Source organism: Chiloscyllium plagiosum, chromosome 5, assembly GCF_004010195.1.
Source record: "Chiloscyllium plagiosum isolate BGI_BamShark_2017 chromosome 5, ASM401019v2, whole genome shotgun sequence".
NCBI lineage: Eukaryota > Metazoa > Chordata > Chondrichthyes > Orectolobiformes > Hemiscylliidae > Chiloscyllium > Chiloscyllium plagiosum.
Genome location: NC_057714.1, coordinates 23,375,215 through 23,399,285, shown reverse-complemented (window position 1 = coordinate 23,399,285; position 24,071 = coordinate 23,375,215). Strand labels below are relative to the sequence as shown.

The 24,071-nt window shown below is 39.4% G+C and overlaps 1 protein-coding gene across 2 annotated transcripts in view; it reads right to left on the bottom strand.

Annotated features, from left to right (window-relative positions):
• Positions 1–24,071, bottom strand: part of pex1 (peroxisomal biogenesis factor 1) — a 108,873-nt gene that overhangs the window by 30,881 nt on the left and 53,921 nt on the right. For both annotated transcript variants that reach the window (XM_043689702.1, XM_043689703.1), the window contains 7 exons: positions 21,772–21,904; positions 19,990–20,086; positions 15,756–15,926; positions 12,849–13,003; positions 11,468–11,657; positions 8,159–8,325; positions 5,368–5,502 (listed from right to left, as the gene is read on the bottom strand). In XM_043689702.1, the coding sequence (XP_043545637.1) occupies positions 5,368–5,502; positions 8,159–8,325; positions 11,468–11,657; positions 12,849–13,003; positions 15,756–15,926; positions 19,990–20,086; positions 21,772–21,904 (1,048 nt within the window). The remainder of the gene's footprint in view (positions 1–5,367; positions 5,503–8,158; positions 8,326–11,467; positions 11,658–12,848; positions 13,004–15,755; positions 15,927–19,989; positions 20,087–21,771; positions 21,905–24,071) is intronic.

The following is a 24,071-nucleotide window of genomic DNA, read 5'->3' as shown; positions in this document are numbered from 1 at the left end:
AAATTGGACCCTTGATCTGATAGTATCTCTGCCGGTAGGGCGTATCTAGTGAAAAATTTGAGTAATTCTCTAGAATCCTTTTAGCTGTGATGTTATGTAATAGGACAGTCTCTGGAAATCTCGTCAACACATCCATTATTGTTAACAAATACTGATGCCCACTTTTTGTTTTAGGTAGAGGACCTACGCAATCAATTAAAGTTCCTCAAATGCAGGAATAGATATTGGGTGGCGGGGGAGGGGAGGGTTGTTTATTACTGCCTGTGGTTTTCCAATTACCTGTCTGACATGTCTGGCAAAGTTCAACTACATCCTTGTGCAGTCCAGGCCAGTAAAAATGTTTTTGTATTTTAACTTGTGTTTTCCTCACTCCTAAATGACACCCACAAGTGATAGCTCATGCATCACTCAACACCTCCTTCCTATACCCCACTAGCAATACAATTTGATGAACCTCTGCCCATTTCTCATCTGCAGAATGTATGACGGTCTCCATTTCCTCATTAAGACAATTTTCAAGAAAACAACATTCAGGGATACATTCATATACTTTTTCTGTGTATACCTTCTGATACAACTGCTTTAAATTTTCATCTTTCTGCTGTAACTCAGTTAATTTATTTGAGCTAAAGATGTCTGCATTGTCATCTATCTGCTCCTGCTTCATCTCAACCATCTGACCGAACAGGGTTTCTGCAAATTCCACTTCAACTTTCTTATCTGTATTCTTTGATCTCTCCTGTTTCAGCTGGTGACTTTGTGACCTTGCTACTAGTCAGGAAAAATTCCAGGATGTGTGTCCTGCAATGTTTCAGTTGCCAGATTAGGCTGCACTCTTACCAGCGTATCAGCTATATCATTAGCAAGGACAAATTGCATTCCAGGAGCTGAGAGTTTTGTCCAGTACTCCTACCACGAATTTGCCACTCTTCACTGGACATACTAACCTCATTTTACATAATTGTGCGCTTTTTGTCTCACAATGAATTCCCACCACTAGTACCATTTCTGGCAATAGTCCTTCAGAAGTACATATCTCCTCATCGTTCAGCATCACAGACTGAGGATCTTGTGTCTCTTAATATTGTAATCTCTTTACCTACTGCTCCTGGCCAATGTGAATAACCTTTAGATTAGATTACATTACAGTGTGGAAACACGCCCTTCGGCCCAACAAGTCCACACCGACTTGCCGAAGCGCAACCCACCCATACCTCTACATTTACCCCTTACCTAACACTACGGGCAATGTAGCATGGCCAATTCACCTGACCTGCACATCTTTGGACTGTGGGAGGAAACCAGAGCACCCGGAGGAAACCCACGCAGTCATGGGGAGAATGTGCAAACTCCACACAGTCAGTCGCCTGAGGCGGGAATTGAACCCGGGTCTCTGGCGCTGTGAGGCAACAGTGCTAACCACTGTGCCGCCCATATACCGTGCAGGTATATGGTTTAAGAAGATCTGGCACTTCCTCCTTAACCAATCTCCGACCAAGTTGTACATCCTGGTGCAGCTTTCTAGTCTCCACTGTGCTTTCCATTATTACTCCAACAAAATTCACTGGCTTGTCCTGTTTTCCTACATCTGGCTTCCCTGTGCTTCTTCTAACCCACCAACACTGTGATTTCATGTGGCCTACTTTATTGTAATGAAAATACTAGAGCTTTTTAATTTCTCTGTCCCCTTTTTACCTTGTGGCAAGTTACACTTATGATCTTCACCAAGATCCACCTTTCTCTTTCCACATGAGGATTTCTCTTCTCCCCAATTTCAATCCCTCACAGATTGAAATTGATTCTGGAAGCCAAACTTTGCTTTATGGACCAACTCAATCATCAGCCATTTCAGCTACTAATCTTACCGTTTTAACTTTCTGCTCTTCCACACGAGTTCTCACTACTTCAGGAAGTGAATTTTTGCACTCCAAAATAACTGTCTCTCTTAGAGCATCATACTTTTGCTACATTTTTAAATGCTCTTATCCACCTTTTAAAATTACTTTGTTTGATCCTTTCAAACTCAATACAGTTTTGACCAGTGTCCCTTAGATTCCCACAACGTTGTCTGTAGGCTTCTGGCACAAGTTCATATGCACTGGAGATAGCTTTCTTAACCTCTTCATACACCCCAGATACCTCTTCTGATGGTGATGCAAATACCTCATTAGCTCAACCTACAAGTTTTGTTTGGATCAACAAAACACACATGGCCACGTTTGTTTTGACATTTTTTCAAATGAAATAAAAAAGGCTTCCACATTCTTCTCATCGAATTTAGGCAATGCTTGAATATATTTAAAACAGATCCCCACCAGGCCTTTGACTACCATGGGTTCGTTCATCCTCACTAAGCTTACCTTCAGCTTTCATCTCCATCCTTTCAAGCTGACTTTCCTGTCTAAGTGCTAATTTCTGAAGTTTAAACGTGCTCTCTTTTTCTCCCTCTTCTGTTAAAGTCATTCATTCTCTTTCTCTTTCCTCTGCTTTTAGTTGTAATTCATTGTTTCTGTTTCATTTCTGTTGCCCTTTCCTTGTTTTTTGCCTCAAACTCAAGCTGCTTCATTTTCAATTGAACATTAGCCATCTCTAAAGATTCAGATGGTGTTTCCAGCAAATTTAAATGCTGAGCTACTGCTGTAATTATCTCCCCTTTCCTCTTGGAAGGAGGCAGCTCCAACTCCAGCCTGTCTGCTAATTCCTGCAGCTTGGCTTAACCATCTTTTGAAAAAACACCCAAAGTCATTCCTTCCACCCCCAGAAAACTGAAAGAGCCATTGCTAATGCAAGCACTGTTTAAACCATACAAAATTAACACCTGGAACAAAAGACACTTAATACCTACCACTTGCTGCCTTCAGGTCCAACAACTCTAATTCCAATTTGGAACTAAGGAACAAATCTCACAAAGTGCCCCCAATCTGTTATGGACCAGGCTGGCCCCCTCAAAGCCTTTCAAGAAGGTACCCCAAACCCTAACTTTGCTAGTTGTTTTAAGCAGGTGTAAAGTGGTATTCCAGTAGAGAATCAGCTGTCAAACCACTTAGTGTTAAATAGAATAGAATTTATTTACAAGATTACTGAATGAAACACAAAGAACAGAAAACAGAATACCGAATAACTTATCCTATCCGAAAACCAAACAGGTCATCCCACTAAATGATGCTGTTTCAAAGTACTTGCTACAATTCCCATAAAAACCCCTTGGCACAAAAGGTAAAATCAAATACAAGTTCTTACAGGGATGGAGGTTTGAGACAGTACCAACCTGAGCCTGCTTCTGAACTCCAACAGCTTTTCCACACAACTGCTATTAAAAAAAAGAACAACCCAGAGAAAGGCTGAGCTGGGAGGACTGGCCACACCCCTTTCATTATACAAGTTTTTTAAACTTGAAAGTGTTCTGCCTGAGGCGGTATCTGTTAAGCTGTAAACAAATTGGCCCTAAAACCCTTCAATCCCCCAGATCTTCAGAACTTGTGTCATTTACAACCTCTCTGAAACAAAAGCCTCTGTTAAATGAGCAGCTTTGTCACAAGTTGAATTCCTGTCCAACATCCGTAGGGTTACTGAAACCGAACTGGACCAGCCATGTAAATGCTGTGAATCTATGGCCACGTTAATCTGAAAATGTTTGATCTTGGAAGCTAAACAGACTTAGGCCGCCTTCGTACTTGGGTGGGAGACCACCAGAGAATACCAGGTGCAGTACGCTTAGCCAATATTTATAGTTGAATGGCTAAGGCAATGGATTGTAGTCCTTCTGGGGCTTCCCTTTGCAGGTTTTATTCCGGTGACTACATTTGTTTAACAGTTCTTTTTTTGGCACAATGTCCTCACCTCTTGGTCATAAACTCTGGGTTCAAGTTTCACCTACCCCAGGTTAGTTGTAACATGTCTGAACAGGTTGACTAAATATCTATAAATGCTGTGACTGCAAACATAGGTCAGAAGCATAGAATTCAGCAGCAAGTAACTCATCTCCTGACTCCCAAAAGCCTGCCCATTATCGGCAAAATACAAGTCAGGAATGTGATGGAACACTTCCAACTTGCCTGGATGAATGCAGCTCCAACAACACTCAAGAGGCTTAGCACCATCAAGGACAAACAACCCACTTGATTGGCAGCTCATTCATCATTGACACAAAATGGTAACAATGCTAACAGTTTACAAGGTGCACAGCAGTAATAGCAACATCCAAGCCTGTGACCGCTACCATCTATGTTAACTTCAAAGTTACACACCATCTTGACTTGGGATTTCTATTCCTTCACTATCACTGGATCAAAATTCTGGAAATCTACAACACTGTGAATGCACCCAAGCCCCATGGACTGAGCAATTCAAGAAAGCAGCACATCACCATATCAAGGGTAATTAGGGATGGACAACAAATTCTGGTGTAATCAATAAAACCCATATCTTACGACCAAATAAATAAACATGCTAAGAACAGCTCATTGCCAGCATTGGGTGCTTTAACCCAGAAGAGAACAGGTTCCATAGGACAGAAGTTTGGGCCTCTTCATCTGTCCCCAGCCCACTCAGTTTCCTTGCTGCTGAGCTCTCAATAGTCTGACCCTAATGCACCAGCTCTCCTGTTACCTCAGGTTCCAGATCTCATTCCTTAATTACATTGTGGATGTACTAACACTAATAATAGGATTAGTTTGACATAGTGTCTTATGATCTCAAAGGCAAAGGCAATCAGAAATGGGCAATAAATGCTGGCATTGCCAAACTTACCCAAAACACAGCAGCAAGTAAATGAAAAAATAGAGTCCTACCCCAAAGCACTTGGTTATTTATAGAAAGATGCAAGATAGATTAACCAAAAGTTTAGTTCAAGAGATGGGTTTTAAGGAAAGTCTTAAAGGACAAATGATAGAGATAGAGAGACTGAAGGATTTTAGAGGTTAGAATGCAGACCAATGTTCAGTGAAAAGATGTATGCCAATGGTGGGGCAAAGGAAGGAAGATTACAGAGAGGTTAGAATCAGTATGAAGAATGCTCAAGGAATAAAAGAAATGTAGGTTTGGAGGTTATGGAATTGGGGAGTACAAAACCATGGAGGGATTTAAACACGAGTATATTCAATTTAAAGTTTAGAATCTTAAGATTTTTAAAAATCTGCTTCTCAATATTACAGTCAATGATTCAGTTCAACTGCAGATAATTCATATTCTTTGATAATCATTAAACTTTGATTATTTGGAATTAAATACAGAAATCAAAAAAGTTTGACATGTTCTAGGCAAGCCAGGAAAGTGGAAATGTCACAATCACTGGACTATCTGCATAGCTACTTTCAAAATTGCATTCATGGCAACAGAAATGTGAATTGAACTGAGATGTTGTCCTACCTTAATACTGATAAAGTTAACTCCACTTTCTCTGGCGACAACACTTGCTAATAATGTCTTTCCAGTTCCTGGTGCCCCGTACAACAGGATTCCAGATTGTTGTCGTATAGGCAGTTTAGCAAACAACTGTGGATACTGAAAGGATAAAAGTACAAATGCAATTTTTATGACTCCATAATTTTGAGAAGTATATTATGTATTTCTTTCATTGATTTTAATTTATTTATTGTTCCAGGGAAAACATAACAACATTCCTGCTAAATTATCTTTGCATCCTTGAATGTAACATTCCTCAAACATCTATATGAAGCAGGTGACCTAATTCACGCTAAACAGGTCATTAGTCTCAAAATATATTTTCACATGGATGATTTAATGTTTACAATTTGTACTTTGTTAATTTCATAGAATTTTCCCTGCCTTCAACAGTCACACTATAGCCACTGAAATAGAATGGTCCGTGGTGCACCAAGTCCTCAAGCGTAACACACTCATCACTCCGTTCAAGTCTTCTCATGGAATCAGCAAAACCCATCTCTGCAACCCTAGCTCTACAACCAGAGTACTCTAGCCTCCTTCAATTCTGACCTCATGAGCATACCCGATTTTTCCCTTCTCAGAACTGGTGACTGTGTCTTCAGCTGCCTGGTACCCAAACACTAAATTTCCCCTGTAAACCTATTTCAGTATCTCTCCTCCTCTAAGATGCACCTTTAAATGTACTTTCTGAATCAAGTTTTTGATACTGATGCATTGCTTCCTTTGATCTGTGTCAATTTATTTTGTTTGATTCTGCTCCTGAGAAATGCTTGGGATGCTTTACAATTATAAAGGTGCTATATAACTACAAGTTATAGCTGTTGTTAACTGAAACGGTTTATATTAGGGAAGTCATCTACAATCTAATTCAGGAAAATAAAATTTCTAAAAGGTGCTATGAAGTGAAAATTTGGTTATGCAACGAACAATGATATATTAGAACTTCTTTGATTTTTAGCAAAAGCAAATTTCTCCCAGTTCACTATTTTACTTTAAAATACCTAGTACGTTCACAATTAACTGAAAGCATTCAATGCCATTAATTGAGAAAAATACAGAATAAAGAAATACATGGATAAAAAAAACTCTTCTTATACATCTAAGGGCAGCACATTGCCATAACTCATTGTTGCTACCTGCCAAACCCTTACATACATCTGTCACATACAGACTTAAAATTATCTGATGATGCCCAGATCAGCATTGCATCATTAATCATCCATATGCTTCAGCTCATTCACCAACTCAAGTAAATTCGCATCCTCAAATTTCTTCTTGACTTTGCCCATTGCTATGTCTCTGCTACAGAGAATTGTATGTTCACCAAGTCATACACCCTTCGGTCCAACTTGTTCATGCGACCAAGTTTCCCAAATTAATCTAGTCCCATTTGCCTACATTTAGCCCATATCCTTCAAAACCCTTCCTATTCATGTACCTATCCAAATGTCTTTTAAAATGTTGTAACTGTACCTGTATGTACCATTTCCTCGGATAGTTCATTCCACATACAAACCATCCTCTGTGTGAAAAGGTTGCCGCTCAGGTCTCTTTTAAATCTTTTACCAGGTAAGAGTGCTGGTCTGATTAGCTGTTGAACAGTTGACTAGTGTCAGCCAGAGTGTGGGTGTTGAGTTTAAGCGAGTTTGGATCACTTTGAAACATTTTTCTCTTGACAGCTTGTTTTTAAACTCTTAGAATTTGAGTCAGTAACTGTCTATCAGTCAGAAATATCTTGCTTCGGGATCTCTGCTGGGATCCTGGTCAGTTCTGAATAGTCCTGCAATCTGTCAGACAGTAAACTGCTATATAATCTTTCCTCCAGAGCCTTGACAGATCTTTCAAATATCCAACATCTCTGTTCTATCATTAATAGTCATTCCTTCAGCTATTTTGCTGCAAATTCTAGACTTCCTTCCCTATACCTCCAGCGCCTCCTATATCCATTTAACTGATGATATTTTGATTACTCTTTAACACTCTTCCCTTGAGTTGGTGTTTACTTATGACTTATTATGCCCGTTAAGCACCTTAGAATGTTCTTCTATGTTGAAGGTGCTATATCAATGCAAGCCGTTGTTGCTTAAGGAGCTGTAGCACAGATGGTCATTAATGGATATTACAATCAGTACTTGGCAGAGTAGAGAAATGAGAGGAGATAAGATGCTGGTCAGCCCCTACATACTTAGTTTAGAAAAATTAATTTGGCCACATACTACAAGGGTTGATCAGAAGATATAAGAGGATTCAAGATGACTGTGACAAAAGGTTCAATAAATACTGGTTATTCTAGGAGAAGTGTGAATGTGTTTCTTGCCCATGTGTCAAGAATCAGTACTCAGAGGTGTGAAGTTCAAAAATGTTCACAATAATAAGTGTTATCCCATTAATTTTCAATTGGTTAAGTGATAGTGTCTTCATATTGCAAATAGACTGTACAGTTCAAAATCATGAGATCAAATCATTCCAGAATTCTCAGAAATGATATTTTTATTAGTGTTGATTTATCTCCTTTGATTTTCAAAGTCTAGGAAATTATAATTGAGTAAGTGCTGCAAACAAAATTAAGGCAATAGCGATTCTCAGATTTTACACCCATAAAATTCACTACATTCCAAAGTCAACCTCCAAATGCACAGGAAATACTGAGAGAATTTTAAAGTAAAACACAAAACTGATTTTCTGTGAATTAGCCTTAGTCCTCCAATCTTAAGTAAAAAATATTCCATTGCACAATAGTCTGATCTCATACCTTGACAGATAATTGTATGGTGTCCAGAAGAATTTGCTTTACTTCCTGTAGCCCTCCCACTTTATCCCATCCTAAATCTTTTGGTTTGTGTAGGTTAGTGTTCCTTAGAGAAGTAGGTGTAAATCCCTTGAGTGCCTGATGGAAATCCAACGTTGTCAAACATAGTTCTGCAAATAGAAAATTACAAAATGCTTATTTTTGAATTTCAGAAGCTTTGCATTAAATAATTTGTCTTCCATTTAGCAAACAGGATATGAATTTACATTTTATTAGTGGTACTTATTCCTCTTTAGGACTTAAACAATTTTATATTACCTCTACATAGATACTGGAGATGAATTAGCCTTTGTCATGCAGTTACTTTCTTAGAATATAGTTTCAATTGCATCACTCCAGAACTAAACATGATTTGCTACTTTCTGAAAATAAAGGAAAATTAACCCTTTGAATTTCCATGATAAATTTATCTCAACATTGTTTACTCCTCTTCTCCAACAATATACTGCTATAACATATGCCTTGTTACGTTTCTAAAGTTCAGTCTTAGAGCGCACAAACAGTCCTTCAGTTGACCAGATATCCTAAATTAATTTTTTTTTTAGATTAGATTATATTAGTGTGGAAACAGGCCCTTCGGCCCAACAAGTCCACACCGACCCGCCGAAGCGAAACCCACCTATACCCCTACATTTACCCCTTACCTAACACTACGGGCAATTTAGTATGGCCAATTCACCTGGCCCTGCACATCTTTGGACTGTGGGAGGAAACCGGAGCACCCGGAGGAAACCCACGCTGACACGGGGAGAAAGTGCAAACTCCACACAGTCAGTCGCCTAGTTCCATTTGCCATCATTTAGCCTGTATCCCTCTAAACTCTTACTATTCATATACCCATTCAGATACCTTTTAAATGCTGTAATTGTACCAGCTCCACCACTTTCTCTGGCAGCTCGCTCCATACATACACCATGTGTGTGAAAAAGTTGCCCCTCAGGTCCCTTTTAAAACCTTCTCCACTCTTTGTAAACTTATGTCCTCCAATTTTGGTTTTCCCCACCCCACCATGTCCGTGCCGTTCCAATCCATACATTTAACTCCATCTCTCTATTCTTTCCTTATAGCCCTGCAAATTCTCCTCTGCAAATACTTAACAAATTCTCTTTGTAATGAATGTTCTTCCACCATCCTTTTAGGCATTGTCACAGATCATAACAACACAAAACATTCTCATCTTACCTCTTGTTCTTGCCAATTACTTTAAATCTGTCTCCTCTAAATTTGTGAACAAGAATTCTGTTTCTCCTAATTTACTCGAATAAAACAAGTGACAATTCTGATCAGCATGATCAACTCACTTTCAACTATTATTGGTGTAAAGAAAGAAACTCAGCTTCTCCAATCAGGCCACAACTACCATTCCATTTGGCATTCTTAATTAAAATGTTTGCTCAAAATTGGACACAGTACCTCAGCTGATTCGTAATCACTTAGCATAACTTCCTTGCTTTTGCAATTTGCAGTAGTAATATTTAGAGAGAAATGGGGAGGGAATTTGGGCAAAACCCATAAGACGAGGCAACTTGTAAATGTCAAATTGAATTTGTTTGCCTTGATTTCTACCCGATAGCAGTCAAATTGATAGGTTAACCAACTGTCAGACACATAAACCAGCAATATGAAGTAGCAGTCCTGTACCTCTTGGGCATATCTGAAGGATCAACTTTGGAACAATATGTAGCAGTAGGTAGAGGTGGAGCCCACACCCAGCAGCAGGGAGGCCTAAAGGATTTCTTGAGGGGTGGGGTGTCCTTAGAGCACTCTTGCTCCTTCTCACAGACATGATGGGGTACCATAAAGGAAACAAATGTGAGCCTACGCATTCTGTCTCTTTTATTGCTGAGCTTTGGCACCTGGAAAACTCAATCTGTAATCTCTTTTTAAAAAGTGTGTATTAGTGTCTCTGGGCTGCTGTACTCACTTTAAAATTATCACACCACTTAATTTATATTGACTCTTCTCATTCTTACCATGAAGATACATTACTTCACACAGTATGCAGACTATAACTATATTTTACCTGATTTAAAAAAGCATGATGAAGGTACAGAAGATTAGATAGAAAGATTATTTAAAATTCAAGTACAGACCAAACTGCCAAGGGTACCAAGGTGCGTAGGTAATACCATCATCTGGAGATAATTATCAGTTACCTCAGTGGCAATAATACTATATTTTTGAAAGACTAGTTAAATACCAACTTGCAGGTAGCTAATTAGCAAATTGCTCATTCATTTGGTCTCTTAATATGCACAAATACCAGCAGACTGTTCAGTTGGAGGCACATAATCAAACCTATTCCTGCAGTCATCTGAAATGCACAAATACACATGAACAACATTGCTTATTAAGTAATAAATGTGCAGAACCCTAATCAATTTTCGTCTTTAAACTCAAGGGTGGTTTGGCTAACAACAGTGCTCTTCCAATTTGTGTTTACTAACCTGTTCTGACATGTTAATGCACACCTTTGGAGTAGGTGGGACATCTACCTAAGTCTCCTGCCAGAGTTAGGGACACTACCACACCACTACAAATGCTCCTAAACAATTAGCTCCCAACCAAAATCAGTTAATTTACCCCAGATAGAGAAATACTCCAGGGTTTATCCTGCTTTGTAAAGTCAGCTGGTCAATGCCACAAGAGTAGTGAGGAACATTTTTACAATTACTAAGGATCATTTGGGGAGTATAACACATGAAAGGTTCATGTACTTTCAATAACCTCAGGTAAAGTAGTTAGAGACGAATAATGACTATATTATTCAGAGACTGTAAAGGTCAAATAGGCTGCTCATGCCCAGAAATTCGAGACACAAAGAAATGACGACAGAGATTAAAAAGGGTAAGAAATTGAAAAAAAGAGAAGAATGCCAAAGTTTGATTGTGTTCTTTTAAAATGAAAATTGCACAGAAATTGCATTCTTTATAACAATGAGTAACAAAAGTGTAACTATAGCATCAGGCAATTGTAATTTTGTAAAATGTTATAAATATTTAATTTTTTAAATACATTAATTTAAGACTATAATAGCTGGACAACAAACAAAATGACAAAGATGACAAGACCTGAACCTTTTGTAGTTGAGTTATAAAAGTTATAGTACTTGGAGTTATGGAAATAAATGATTCTATATTAAGATTGCCAGAAAGGTATCAGGTTAACTTCACATAACATTCTAGTAAGGTACAACTTGGTAACCGTAATGAAATTTATACTATTGTCATAGGTCCACATTTATAGCCATACCTTGTTCTTTGTTGCTCTTACTAGTCAATAAATGAGAGTGCACGGCTCGTTCCATCAGCATGACAAAATCTCGTACTACAAAGCCTTCAGTTGCTTTAGCCAGTTTTTGAAGATCAATGTTTTTTAATGTCTTCAGTGGAATAATGGTTTTATTTTGAATTACAGAGGTTAAGATCTGTACTCGCTGATCCTGGTAACCAAAGAAATATCACTCATAGAATCATAGAATCCCTACAGTGAGGAAGCAGGCTGTTTGGTCAGAGTCCACACTGACTTCTCAAACATCAACCCACCCAGACCTACCCCCCCAACTCTATTCCTGTATTTCCCATGTTTATTCCATCTACTCTGCACATCCATGGACACTATGGACAATTTAGTATGGCCAATCCATTTAACCTGCCAATCCTGGAACTGGGAGGAAACCAGAGCACCCGAAGGAGCCCACACAGACAAAGGGAAAATGTGCAAACTCCACGCAGACAGTTGCCCAAAGATGGAATCGAACCCAGGCTCCTGGCTTAAGAGGCAGCAGTGCTAACCACTGAGTCACTGTGCTGCCACTATAATGCATATATTTCTATATATTTACTAATTTCAAAAATGAACTTTGAAAACTGCAAATCCACAAAATCCAGCATTTCTTAACCAAACAAATAATGTTCAGGAACATAATAAAGTCACAAAAAGTATAAGTGTTAATTTATGGTCATACACAAAGACCATCTCTTTTAAGGAAAAGGTAAATAAATATTATGAAAAGACAAATTAGGTATAATTCCAAATTATACAAACTATTAGATACTACCTCTTCAAAAAGATAAAACAGAAAATTATCATACAGTAGTTTTGATTTTCACTTTTTTCCAAGTTATTCCAGCACCAGTTTAAAAGATCCCTTAGGTTCATCTCGGAACAAATCCCTTGATTGTACCAGAACTCAAAATGGGAAAGTAGAGGGTTTCTATTTCTTCAAAGAACATTACAACTAGAAAATGAATCAGTATTCAGGAGTATGGAAGAAAAATGGAGACAGCAAACATCTTTTCATTTTCCCTTTAAAAACTAATCAAAGATTACAAACAGATCACTGCATTTTAAGTGGGCATGTTCAGTCACTCCCCTGCATCAAACACAGATGCTTTACAATTGCTTTACAATCCGAAAGCTCAGCTTCACAGCTCAAGAGAATGTGTAGCATTAAACCTTCAAAACATTAGAACTAGTTTGCCTTTAACTTATAGTACTTTTTAAGCTTGTTAATAATTGAAAACTGCTACCAAAATAACAGACACACAAACACTATAAAACAATTTCAGTTCTATGGTTCAAATAGTGATGTAGTGCGATTTAATTTGAATTGCTAGGGAAACAGATTTACCTGGTTTGGAAGTGAAATGCCATTAATGCACTGAAATATGCGGGATCCTTCAGCACAAATGAGAGAGGGATGCAGAGTGTATTCAGAAATGCTGGTGGCTATTAATGCAATAAGACTCCCTTGTGAAACTGCCAGAGCAAACAAATACTTCAAAGCTAAAAAAGAAAGATTGCACAGATTTCTTACAGTATATGCAATAAATTCACGTTTTCAATATTCAATACTAAATATACAAACATACATCGTATTATGTCTCTGTAGTCCAAATTATTAGCCAAAAAACCATTTGATGCACAAAACTGTCCAGAGTATTGTAAAGAACACAATTTCTAATCACAACAGAAAATTGCTAATTGAATTCCTACGACTCAGTTTGTTTTTACATTTACATTGAGCTCAAACATATTTTCATACATTGGACAATCTGTTCTTCTCTTCATGACTTCTAACATTGCTCAATTTTAGAATATTCCATAAGTCAAAAAGTTCTTCAAGTTCTGGTGAAATTGAAAATTCTATTCGTTCAGTCATCTCAGTACAGCAAAAAGGCACCAATTTACAATACTTGTATTCCAACAGCAATAGGATTTCCAAATTTAGAGTCATCTATAAAGGCAACAAAGCAGTAATGGACTTAATGCACCAAAAGGCACGAGGTTTCCAAAGTTCTATGCCCACACTCACTACCAATTACTTTCAAGATAGTAGCAGTAGTTTTATAACTTTTCCAATCAAATAAATAAGATACAATTTATTTTCAAGCAAAAGTGAAAACATATAATGTGGCAAAGGGCAGTGGAAAACCAGAGGATTGAGAAGTTATAAAGACCAATAGAGGGCAATGGAAAAAGATATGAAGGAGAAGATTAAATATGAGGTAAGTTAGCCAATAATATAAAGGAAGACTAACAGTTTCTTTAGATACATAAAGGGCAAAAGTGGGGTAAACTGGACATTGGGCTGCTGGAAAATGATGCTGGATAGATAGTAGTGCAGAAGAAGGAAACGAGTGAGGAACTTCCCGTCAGTCTTCACAGTGGAAGACATGAGTAATATCCCAAAAATTCAAGAGAGGGAGGGGGCAGAGCAGAGCAGAGTATGGTGGCCATCATCAAGGAGAAGATGCTATAGAAACTGAATAGCTTGAAGGTGGATAAATCACCTGGAAATGGACTACACCCCAGAGTTCTAAGGGAGACAGCTGAAGAGGTGTTAGTGGGTAATCTTTCAGGAATTGCTAGAATCAGGGAGGATCCCAGAGGAATGGAAAACTGCTAATGTAACTCCCGTTTAAAAAGGGAGCAACGCAAAAGATACAAAATTACAGACCGATTAGCCTAACCTCTGTCATGTGTAAGATCCTGGAATCCATTGTGAAGTATGAGATTTCTGAATACTTGCAAGTGTATGGTAAGATAAGGCAAAGTCTGCATGGTTTCATCAAGGAGATGTCATGCCTGACAAATCTGCTAGACCTCTTTGAGGAAGTAATAAGCAGGTCAGACCAAGAAGAGCCAGTGGATGTTATCTAACTGGACTTTAAGAAGGCCTTTGACATGGTGCTGCACAGAAGGCTGAGTAAGATAAGGGCCCATGGTGTAGAAACAAGGTGCTAGCATTGATAGAAGCCTGGCTATCTGGCAGAAAGTGGGGATAAAAGGATCTTTCTCAGGATGGCAGCTGAAGACAAGTGTGTTCTGCAAGGCTCAGTGTTGGGACCACAACTTTTCACTTTATACATTAACGATACAGATGAAGGAACTGAGGGCATTCTGACTACGTTTTCAGATGGAACAAAGATAGGTAGAGGGGTAAGTAGCATTGAGGAGGCGGGCAGGCTGCAGAAGGATTTGGGCAGGTTAGGAGAGTGGCAAAGAAGTGGCAGATGGAGTACAATGTGGAAAGTATGAAGTCATGCACTTTGGTAGGAAGAATAGACTATTTTCTAATAGGAGAGAAAGTTCAGAAGTCTGAAGTGCAAAGACACTTGGGAGTTTTAGTCCAGGATTCTCTTGCAGTTGAGTCAGTAGTTAGGAAGGCAAATGCAATTATGGCATTTATTTTGCAATGACTTGAATATAAAAAGAGGGATGTACTTCTGAGGCTCTAAAAGGGTCTGGTCAGATCACATTCAGAGTTTTGTGTGCAGTTTTGGGCCTCATATCTCAGGAAGGATATACTGGCTTGGAGCATGTTCAGAGAAGGTTCACAAGAACGGTCCCAGGAACGAAAAGCTTAACATACGAAGAATGTTTGAGGACTCTAGGTCTATACTCGATGGAATTTACAAGGATGGGGGTGGGGGAATCTAATTGAAACTTGCAGAATACTGAATGACCTGGACAAAATGGATGTGGGAAGATGTTTCCATCGGTAGGAGAGACTAGGACCCCAGGGCCCGGCTTAAGAGTAAAGGGAAGACCCTTTTGAAAATAGATAAGGGAGAACCTTTTCAGCCAAAGAGTGGTAAATCTATGGAATTTATTGCCACAGAAGGTGGTGGAGGCCAGGTCATTGAGAATATTTAAGTCTGAGATAGATAAGTACTTAATTATCAAGGGGATCAAGGGTTACAGGAAGAAAGCAGGAGAATGGGGTTGAGAAGCATATCAGCCATGATTGATCAATGGAGTAGATGCGATGGTCTAAATGGCCTAATTTCTGTCCTTATGTCTTATGGTCTAATCATAGAGTCATACACTATGGAAACAGACCCTTCAGTCCAACTCATGCATGCTGACCAATTTTGCCAAACTCAAGTAATCCCACTTGCCTGCATTTGGCCCATAAACCTCTAAACCTTTTTGATGCATGTTATGGTTTTCCAGTTTTGCAATAGAATAATCCATTTTAGTGTTACTGGCCTGGCGCCTATAGACAACAAAAGTTTCAAATTCCAACAATTACTTTGAGAAAGCTGTTTGCTAAGAATAGCTTCAGCACTGTGTTCATGTTCTGGAGTAGAGGCAGCTCCAATAATATGATCCAAGTCATCCATTAGAACAACAGAAGGTTGTCTCCATGCAGCCTCTGCGAAAGCATCTTCCCATTTCTTACGGATATTTTCAGCCCTTTTACCTTAGATAGAAAAACAAATTCAAAGCTTATAATTATACTTTCACACATACTCTCTTCTTCCTTCAATGTATATGCCCAAATCATAATCTTTGATTCAATTCTTTAAGCATATTTTTTTGAAAACTTAACATTTGACAATTTTCTATACACTCGCACTATTTGAGCCCACTTTAATGAAAATAAAGCATCCGGAAAGAAAAGGCACGATTCCAGATGTTTCAAAGGTGATTCATAAAAAAAAGTCACTCACACAAATATAAACAAGATATTTGTGTCATTGAAGGCATACAATAAATTATTTATATAGCTCCTTTGCTGTAGACAATTTCCAAAGAGACACATTTAGGCTAAAAACATAGATTACCTTAAGGAATGTTTTTGAAGCAACATATTCCAGATGATGGGCATTAATAATTGAAGTCATAGCTAACAATGGTGGGGTAAAGAAAATAGGTTACAGAGGCCAGAATCAGAAGGACATAGTTCTTATAGGACCTCAGGCACTTGCAAGGTCCTTAAAAGTTTTAAGCACATGGCTGATCGGAACTGTTGAGTGACTTAGATACAATAGTCAGTAAAGAAATAATGACAGTGGAACTAGACACTGTCACTAGTGATTTTGCCAAGCGTTTAAATATATAGTTAAGAATGAGTAATGGATCAAAAGGAGAATTTTGGGGAAATCCAGTTTTAATAGTGCAGGGACAAAAACAGATCCCGTTATGGAGATTTTTTGGCTGTGGGTTGGTTTGGTAAGAACCAGGAGGTCACAGCATCTTAATTAATGCAATAAATTGCGAACTGAATGAAATAATTGTTAATACAGCAAACCTTTTATTAACCAGCAACTATGGAAACAGGAGTGTAGCGGTTGATCAAGAGGTCCACACAATCAGTGTAAACATGCATACTAAGTAATGGAAATGTAATGCAGGGCATATTCACATCACTATTTGCAACATAAATAACTGAAATAATAATGTAATGCTTCCCTAAATAAAACTTTCGAGCAGAGCCTTGTCACTTGCATCCTCAACTGACTACTTGGATCAGGTCCGCGACCCCAACAACCCACCCTCCCGTCCTGGCACCTTCCCCTGCCACCTCAGGAATTGCAAAACCTGCGCCCACACCACCTCCCTCACCTCCATCCAAGGCCCTAAAGGAACCTTCCACATCCATCAAAGTTTTACCTGCACATCCACCAATATCATTTATTGTATCCGTTGCTCCCGATGCGGTCTCCTCTACACTGGGGAGACTGGACGCCTCAGAGCAGAGCACTTTAGGGAACATCTCTGGGACACCCGCAACATCAACCACACCACCCTGTGGCCCAACATTTCACTCCTCCTCCCACTCTGCCAAGGACATGGAGGTCCTGGGCCTCCTTCACCGCCGCTCCCTCACCACCTGACGCCTGGAGGAAGAACGCCTGATCTTCCGCCTCAGAACACTTCAACTCCAGGGCATCATTGTGAACTTCAACAGTTTCCTCATTTCCCCTTCCCCCACCTCACCCCAGTTCCAAACTTCCAGCTCAGCACTGTCCTCATGACTTGTCCTACCTGCCTATCTTCTTTTCCACCTATCCACTCCACCCTCCTCTCTGACCTATCATCTTCATCCCCACCCCCACTCACCTATTGTACTCTATGCTACTTTCTCCCCACCCCCACCCTCCTCTCATTTATCTCGCCACCCCTCAGGCACTCTGCCTGTATTCCTGATAAAGGGCTTTTGCCCGAAACATCGATTTTACTGCTCCTCGGATGCTGCCTGAACTGCTGTGCTTTTCCAGCACCATTAATCCAGTATCCTGGAGATCACTATAAAATAAACTTTCAGTATTTCAAGAATATGATTTTTGCCAGTTTATCAAGAGTGCTAGTTCAAACAAAATTTGCTGTATTTTAAATCCAATTCAGTACCAACTTCTCATAGCCGAGTTGGTTGTGTATGGTTGCACGATGTCAGTTTATCTGGAATTGCTTTATACCCTACCAATCTGATGAGATTTTGGCAGAGTGTATCAGAAGAGAATTGCCAGGTCTGAGGCTGTTTTAGAGCTTGTCAGATTTTGGGTCAAAGACTTGGATAATGGTCATTTCAGACCAATTCATATTGTGGGCTATGAAGGGTTGCTTGAAGCAGGGGATAGACCATGTGCAAGTGGCAGAGATTGCAACACCTGCACAGTGCAACACCCAACTGAAATATACAGTTAAGTTGATTTTAATTGAATAAAGTACTAAAAATGCATGGCATAGTCTGAAAAACATACAGCTTTTGGACAACTCTGAAGTTTAGAAAGTAGGTTTGACAGAATTTACTGCAATGGTATCTGTTTATTTTACTTTTTTTGCATGTATTGACTATTCTCCCCTGCTTAAATGTAAAATGAAGCTAGTGAAATAAATTTATTAAATGAATAGCAAAAATACAAAGTCCACTTTTGATCTCCTAATTTGTGGGTAAAGATTTCAGAACAGCTGGAAGAGCACAAAGATAATTTCCACATTAATGCTTTTAAGATGACCAAATAAATAAAAAAAACCTGTCATATTCATTTTAAAGCAGCACCGAATTTGGGATTATTTGATAAACTGTATAAAATCAGAAAAGATTTACAAGGATGTTGCCAGGGTTGGAGGATTTGAGCTATGGGGAATGGCTGAACAGGCTGGGGCTATTTTCCCTGGAACGCCAGAGGCTGAGGGGTGACCTTATAGAGGTTTACAAAATTATGAGGGACATGGATAGGATAAATAGATAAAGTCTTTTCCCTGGGGTCGGGAAGTCCAGAACTACAGGGCATAGGTTTAGGGTGAAAGGGGAAAGATAGAAAAGAGACCTAAGGGGCAACTTTTTCACGCAGAGGGTGGTACGTGTATGGAATGAGCTACCAGAGGAAGTGGTGGAGGCTGGTACAATTGCAACATTTAAGAGGTATTTGGATGAGTATATGAATAGGAAGGGTTTGGAGGGAATATGGGCCGGGTGCTGGCAGGTGGGACTAGATTGGGTTGGGATGTCTGGTCAGCATGGATGGGTTGGATTGAAGGGTCTGTTTCCATGCTGTACATCTCTAAGAATCTATGAAAATGAAAAATGTTTAACGGACTAGGTCATATTTCTACTGATTGTTGGAGAAGACTGGTATAATACTCATACATTTTGACTTCTTGCGAGTCAAAAGGTATGCAAATAAGTGGAGCCGAGGTCAGAATTAGACCAACTTATTGTTTTACAAAGCCTGCTCAAGGGATTGAATGTCCCACCCCCTACCTAACTTGGATGTATGTGTGTTTTCCATTAGGTTGACTGGCCAATGAATTCATCGAGGAGAAAGTGAGGTCTGCAGATGCTGGAGATCAAAGTTGAAACTTTATTGCTGGAACAGCACAGCAGGTCAGGCAGCATCCAGGGAACAGGAGATTCGACGTTTCGGGCACAGGCCCTTCTTCAGGAATTTCCTGAAGAAGGGCCTGTGCCCGAAACGTCGAATCTCCTGTTCCCTGGATGCTGCCTGACCTGCTGTGCTGTTCCAGCAATAAAGTTTCAACACTGGCCAATGAATTCAGTTACCTATATAGAAAATACTGACACTTGAACCCCAAGAGGGAACCCTGGACCAGTTCTTGCCTGGCTGAGATATTGTCTTATTTTAACATCTCCCCAAAAGATTAAGTGGATGATGGCATGTCCAGATGTCTTAATTAATCACGATGTTTTAAAGATTTCAAGGCTAAAACTTAAGACTATTATTCCTCCACTTCAATCAGGAATATTTTGAAGCACATTTATATCTTTAGAAGATTCTTCTTCTCTTGAAGAACGCAAACATTTAATCCTTAGTTGCTATTAGTAGCATGAGTTTTTGTGGTGCTCTGGTTGCGTTCAGTCTTCTGTGCCAGAAGTTCTGGGTTCAATTCATATTCAGAGTCATGATTCAATAAGCTGATATCAGCCCAAGTATTCCTATGCCACTTGCCTAATATGCTCAAAGGGAGGAGAAAATTGTGAAGATATGTAATTGGATTGCAATTTAAGTTATTCTTACCTCGCAAGGCTTTACAGTCAATAACTTCCACATGTGCTTCCAGTTTATCTGATGCCTCTCTGCAAATGGCTTTTGCTAAAGTAGTTTTCCCACTGCCCTGAAAGTTAATTTCCAAAACCATATGTTTTTAATAAATGATACAGATTATAAACACAATTCCTCTTCGTAGATGTTAATTATTTCTTAATGTCAAAAACACAGGCATTCACTTCGAGTATAAGGTGTTCTTTGAAGGCACTATTTTGCTAGACTTTTCATCAGGAGATTCCTTAATTTTTAGCAAGTGAGTTAACAAGCTGTGTAAATGAAGGACCCAGAACTGGCAAAGATGAAACACATGATCTGTTGTAAAATTCCAGCTTGCAATATACAGGTGGGTACAGTCAGTGAAAATCACCAAGAGACATGGCTACCTTCATTCTACTTGTAACTATCCTGTGCGCCCTGAAGACCTAGGTTACATTAAGAATTAACAGTTCAAAACTTTTTTTTTTTAAGATCCCTCACAAACTCTTCACTTGCTTTTTGCAAGTTGAGCTGTGGACTATCAAGACAAAAATAATCCTTAATGCAGGGCCTAAAGATGGAGCAAGTAGATTGGAAGCAGAGCTGCTGAGTGAAAAAATCTAATCAGAGAATGCAAAATATTACATTCCAACAGTAAATTAGGAATCTTTATACAGTCCATGAATAAGTTTGACAATAATAGTCTAAATAATTAAGATGGAGCTTAAAGTGCAAAGTACAACTGTTCCCTAAGATGAGGTAAAAACAATGACTGCAGATGCTGGAAACCAGATTCTGGATTAGTGGTGGCTGGCTCCAGCAACTGAAACTTGGGAAGGCACAAGAATCAGCTTGACCCAAAGACTATGGACAAACTCCAATTACTAGCAACATCTATTTGGAGTTCATTTATTTTGGACAAGGAATGCATACCCGAGAATTTTAATATTTCCAGCCACCTAAAGCAATGTTTTTTTCAGAGTAGGATAATAAAATTTAACATATTTCATGCTTGAGAGCTCTGCTGTGTCATTATTGGTCTGTAAGTTTTCAAAGGCAGCATAAGTAAGCATAGAAGGAGGTCTCTGATAGAGACCAAATTAAAAAGAATCAGACGGAAGTACTGAACTGCAGGGAAGATGAAGACAAGTACAGTCAGCCCCAGCTGTACAACTCCATGCCTAGTGCACTTATTTTTGATAAATTTACAAGATTGGGAGAGACTGGTCAAGGAATGAATTGCAATAAAGCATGCCAACTTATTACTTCAGTCCCTAATTTGAGATTACAAGCATCATCAGGACAATGAGGAAGAGCATGAGGTTCCAGCGTAGCACAATCAGGACTACTGCAGGGACTGCCCAAAGGGTTGGATTATGCGTGTGCCTGAGGAGTGGAATGCACACCAGAGAGGGGTGGGGAGGGATTTTATTTATTATTTATGAATTTTTAATCCAACTTAATTTTTTACTTGCTCTTTTCTTCTTTCTCTGAAAGTAATTTTTCTCCCTATATTTTCTTTTCATATGTAGTTTAACTCTAATCCATCCTATTTGCTCATTATTCCCTCTATATCTTTGTTTATTCTCAAATCTCATTATGAAGATATTGATCATTACATCCAACGTTCGGAACATCCTGGATACCCTAATACTGTGATAACATTGATTCACATTTACAACAATCTAGCATTTTGTATTTGAGAAAAGAATGCAATAGGTGATAGTCTATCAATAAGAATTTGAGAACCATTTAGAAAAACTGTAGGCTAGGTACCTTTACTCCTGTAAGCAGAACTGCTCCACTTTGGAGACCTTTTGCAACTGAAGCAACTTGCAATGAAAGTGGGTGACCCAACAGGCTGAGAGAGATGCGCTCTAAAGTTGACGCAGCAAGCTCATGAACCCCTCTGCAATACAGTATAATTATAATATAGCTATATTATGGAAAGAAACAAAATCACTTATTGCAAATATCCACATACAGATCAACCCACTAAACATCTTTATGGCCAAGTTGACAAAATTCTCTCAAAAGTGTATTCTTTAACAACATAAATTTAAAAAGTACACATTTTCAAATCAAATAACTGGACAGATACACTGGAATGTGTCACACCTGATGAAAAAAACATGGAGCTGGTTTTTCTCAACCAACTCCTGATTGTTTACTTCTAGCAAACAGTCAGTCATTCTGCAAACAAAATCTCCTAAAACTGAAGCATTCAGTTCAAGAAGTGGCAGTTTGACTGCAATACCATAGATTAGAAATGGTGGTAAGGAAAAAGGCAGATTTTATTGAAATAGAAAAGATAATTTTCCTTAGGGTAGAAAGGAAACTCATGAGGGAAAAATAAAGCTCAGGTGGTTTCACAATAATAAAGCAGACCACATGAAGTTGCAGTGTTGGTGGTTTAGAAAAATCTCTGGGAAGACGGGGGTGGGTAAATAGGATAAGCCAGTGAGTTTTGCTGAATTGGTAAAGGAAAGCACAGTGGAAGCTAAAAAGCTGCAACACAATGTACAACAACTTGGTCAGGGATTGGATGAGAAGGAAGTGCAAGATCTCTTTAAAGAATTTACTTGCACGGATAAGGTTTACTAAGGTATGGCAGGAGGAGTAGGTAAAACAAAATTAGGATTTTAAGAGATACCAGAACAAGTCAATCTATCTTGGCAAGCAATGTGGAGATATCTAATTCAGAATGAGTATTATCAGAAAAGGTGGTAATGTGTGGAATTCATGGCAAGACAAGCAGTGTTCCTTTATATAAAGTGAGGTTGGGGGATCCAAGATGGCGGCGACCCAGTAAGACTGAGTCTATAGTGCTCCTCCCAAGACTTGGGCACAGTGGGTCACCTACCCCCTACCAAGCTCACCAAATCATTTATAAATCATTTATCATTTATATCATATAAATCATTTATAATAGTTTAGTAACTCAATTAGTTGTGTAATATTACATTTAAGCAACTTTATCCTAAGTTAGAATGACTAAAGGGAAGGGAGCCCGCAGCTCTCAGCAAGCAGGAACCCCTCCCCCACACTCTCCAGCTGCAGCAGAGGCGTCCACAGCCGCCCCTGGGGACTTACCAACAGTAGCAAGTCTTGCAGAAATGCTTTCCAAGCTTGACTCGAAGATCGATGCCTTTATCGTCGAATCCAGAAATCGTTGGGAGTCACTCTCGGCCGCGCTGCAGAAGCACGACCGTGAAATTGAAGAAATTCAACGCCGAGTCGGAGGGGCGGAGTTAAAGGCCGCGACCTCGGAGACAACCGCTCAATCGGCCGTGGATCAGGTCCGGACTCTCGAGCAGCGAGTCCGGACCTTGGAAAATCATAATGACGACCTCGATAATCGAGGACGTCGAAAAAATATTCGTTTGCTGGGCCTTCCCGAACAGGAAGAGGAAGGCCAGCTTACAGCATTCCTGGAGCAGTGGCTGCCACAACTTTTAAATCTGCAAGCTGGATCAGGCCAGGTAAGGATGGAATGGGCCTACCGGGTAGCAATACGCGGGCCCGGCTCAAACCAGCGCCCACGCCCGGTCCTGTGCCGGCTGCAGAGCTACAGGGAGAGGCAGATACTCCTAGAAGCCTCTAGAAATCTCGGAAAAGACCCCCAAGCTATGATCTACAAAGGATCCAAGATCATGCTATTTCAGGACTTTTCCCCGGCTCTGGTTCGAAAGAGGAAGACATTTGACGAGGCGAAGAAGCGTTTAAGGGACTTAAACGTACCCCTTACGCTACCCAGCGATGTTACGCTTTAACCATGAAGGATCCGTATATAACTTCGGATCACCAGAAAAGGCTAAGGAATTCTTGGACTCTCTTAGATAAACTGTAAGACATAATGGATGTTGGTCTGCCTTCCCCCCCCCCGTTTTGGTTTATATCCCCTCCCTTTTTTTTTCTTACCTTATTGCTTAACATTATTATGGGGGGTGGGGAGAGGGATTTGATTTTCTCCCCCCCCCCACTTGGAGTTGTTTTCTGTTATTATTTTATGTATATATGAGGGATGTATGTATATGTGTGTGTGTGTGTGTATGTATGTATATATATATATATAT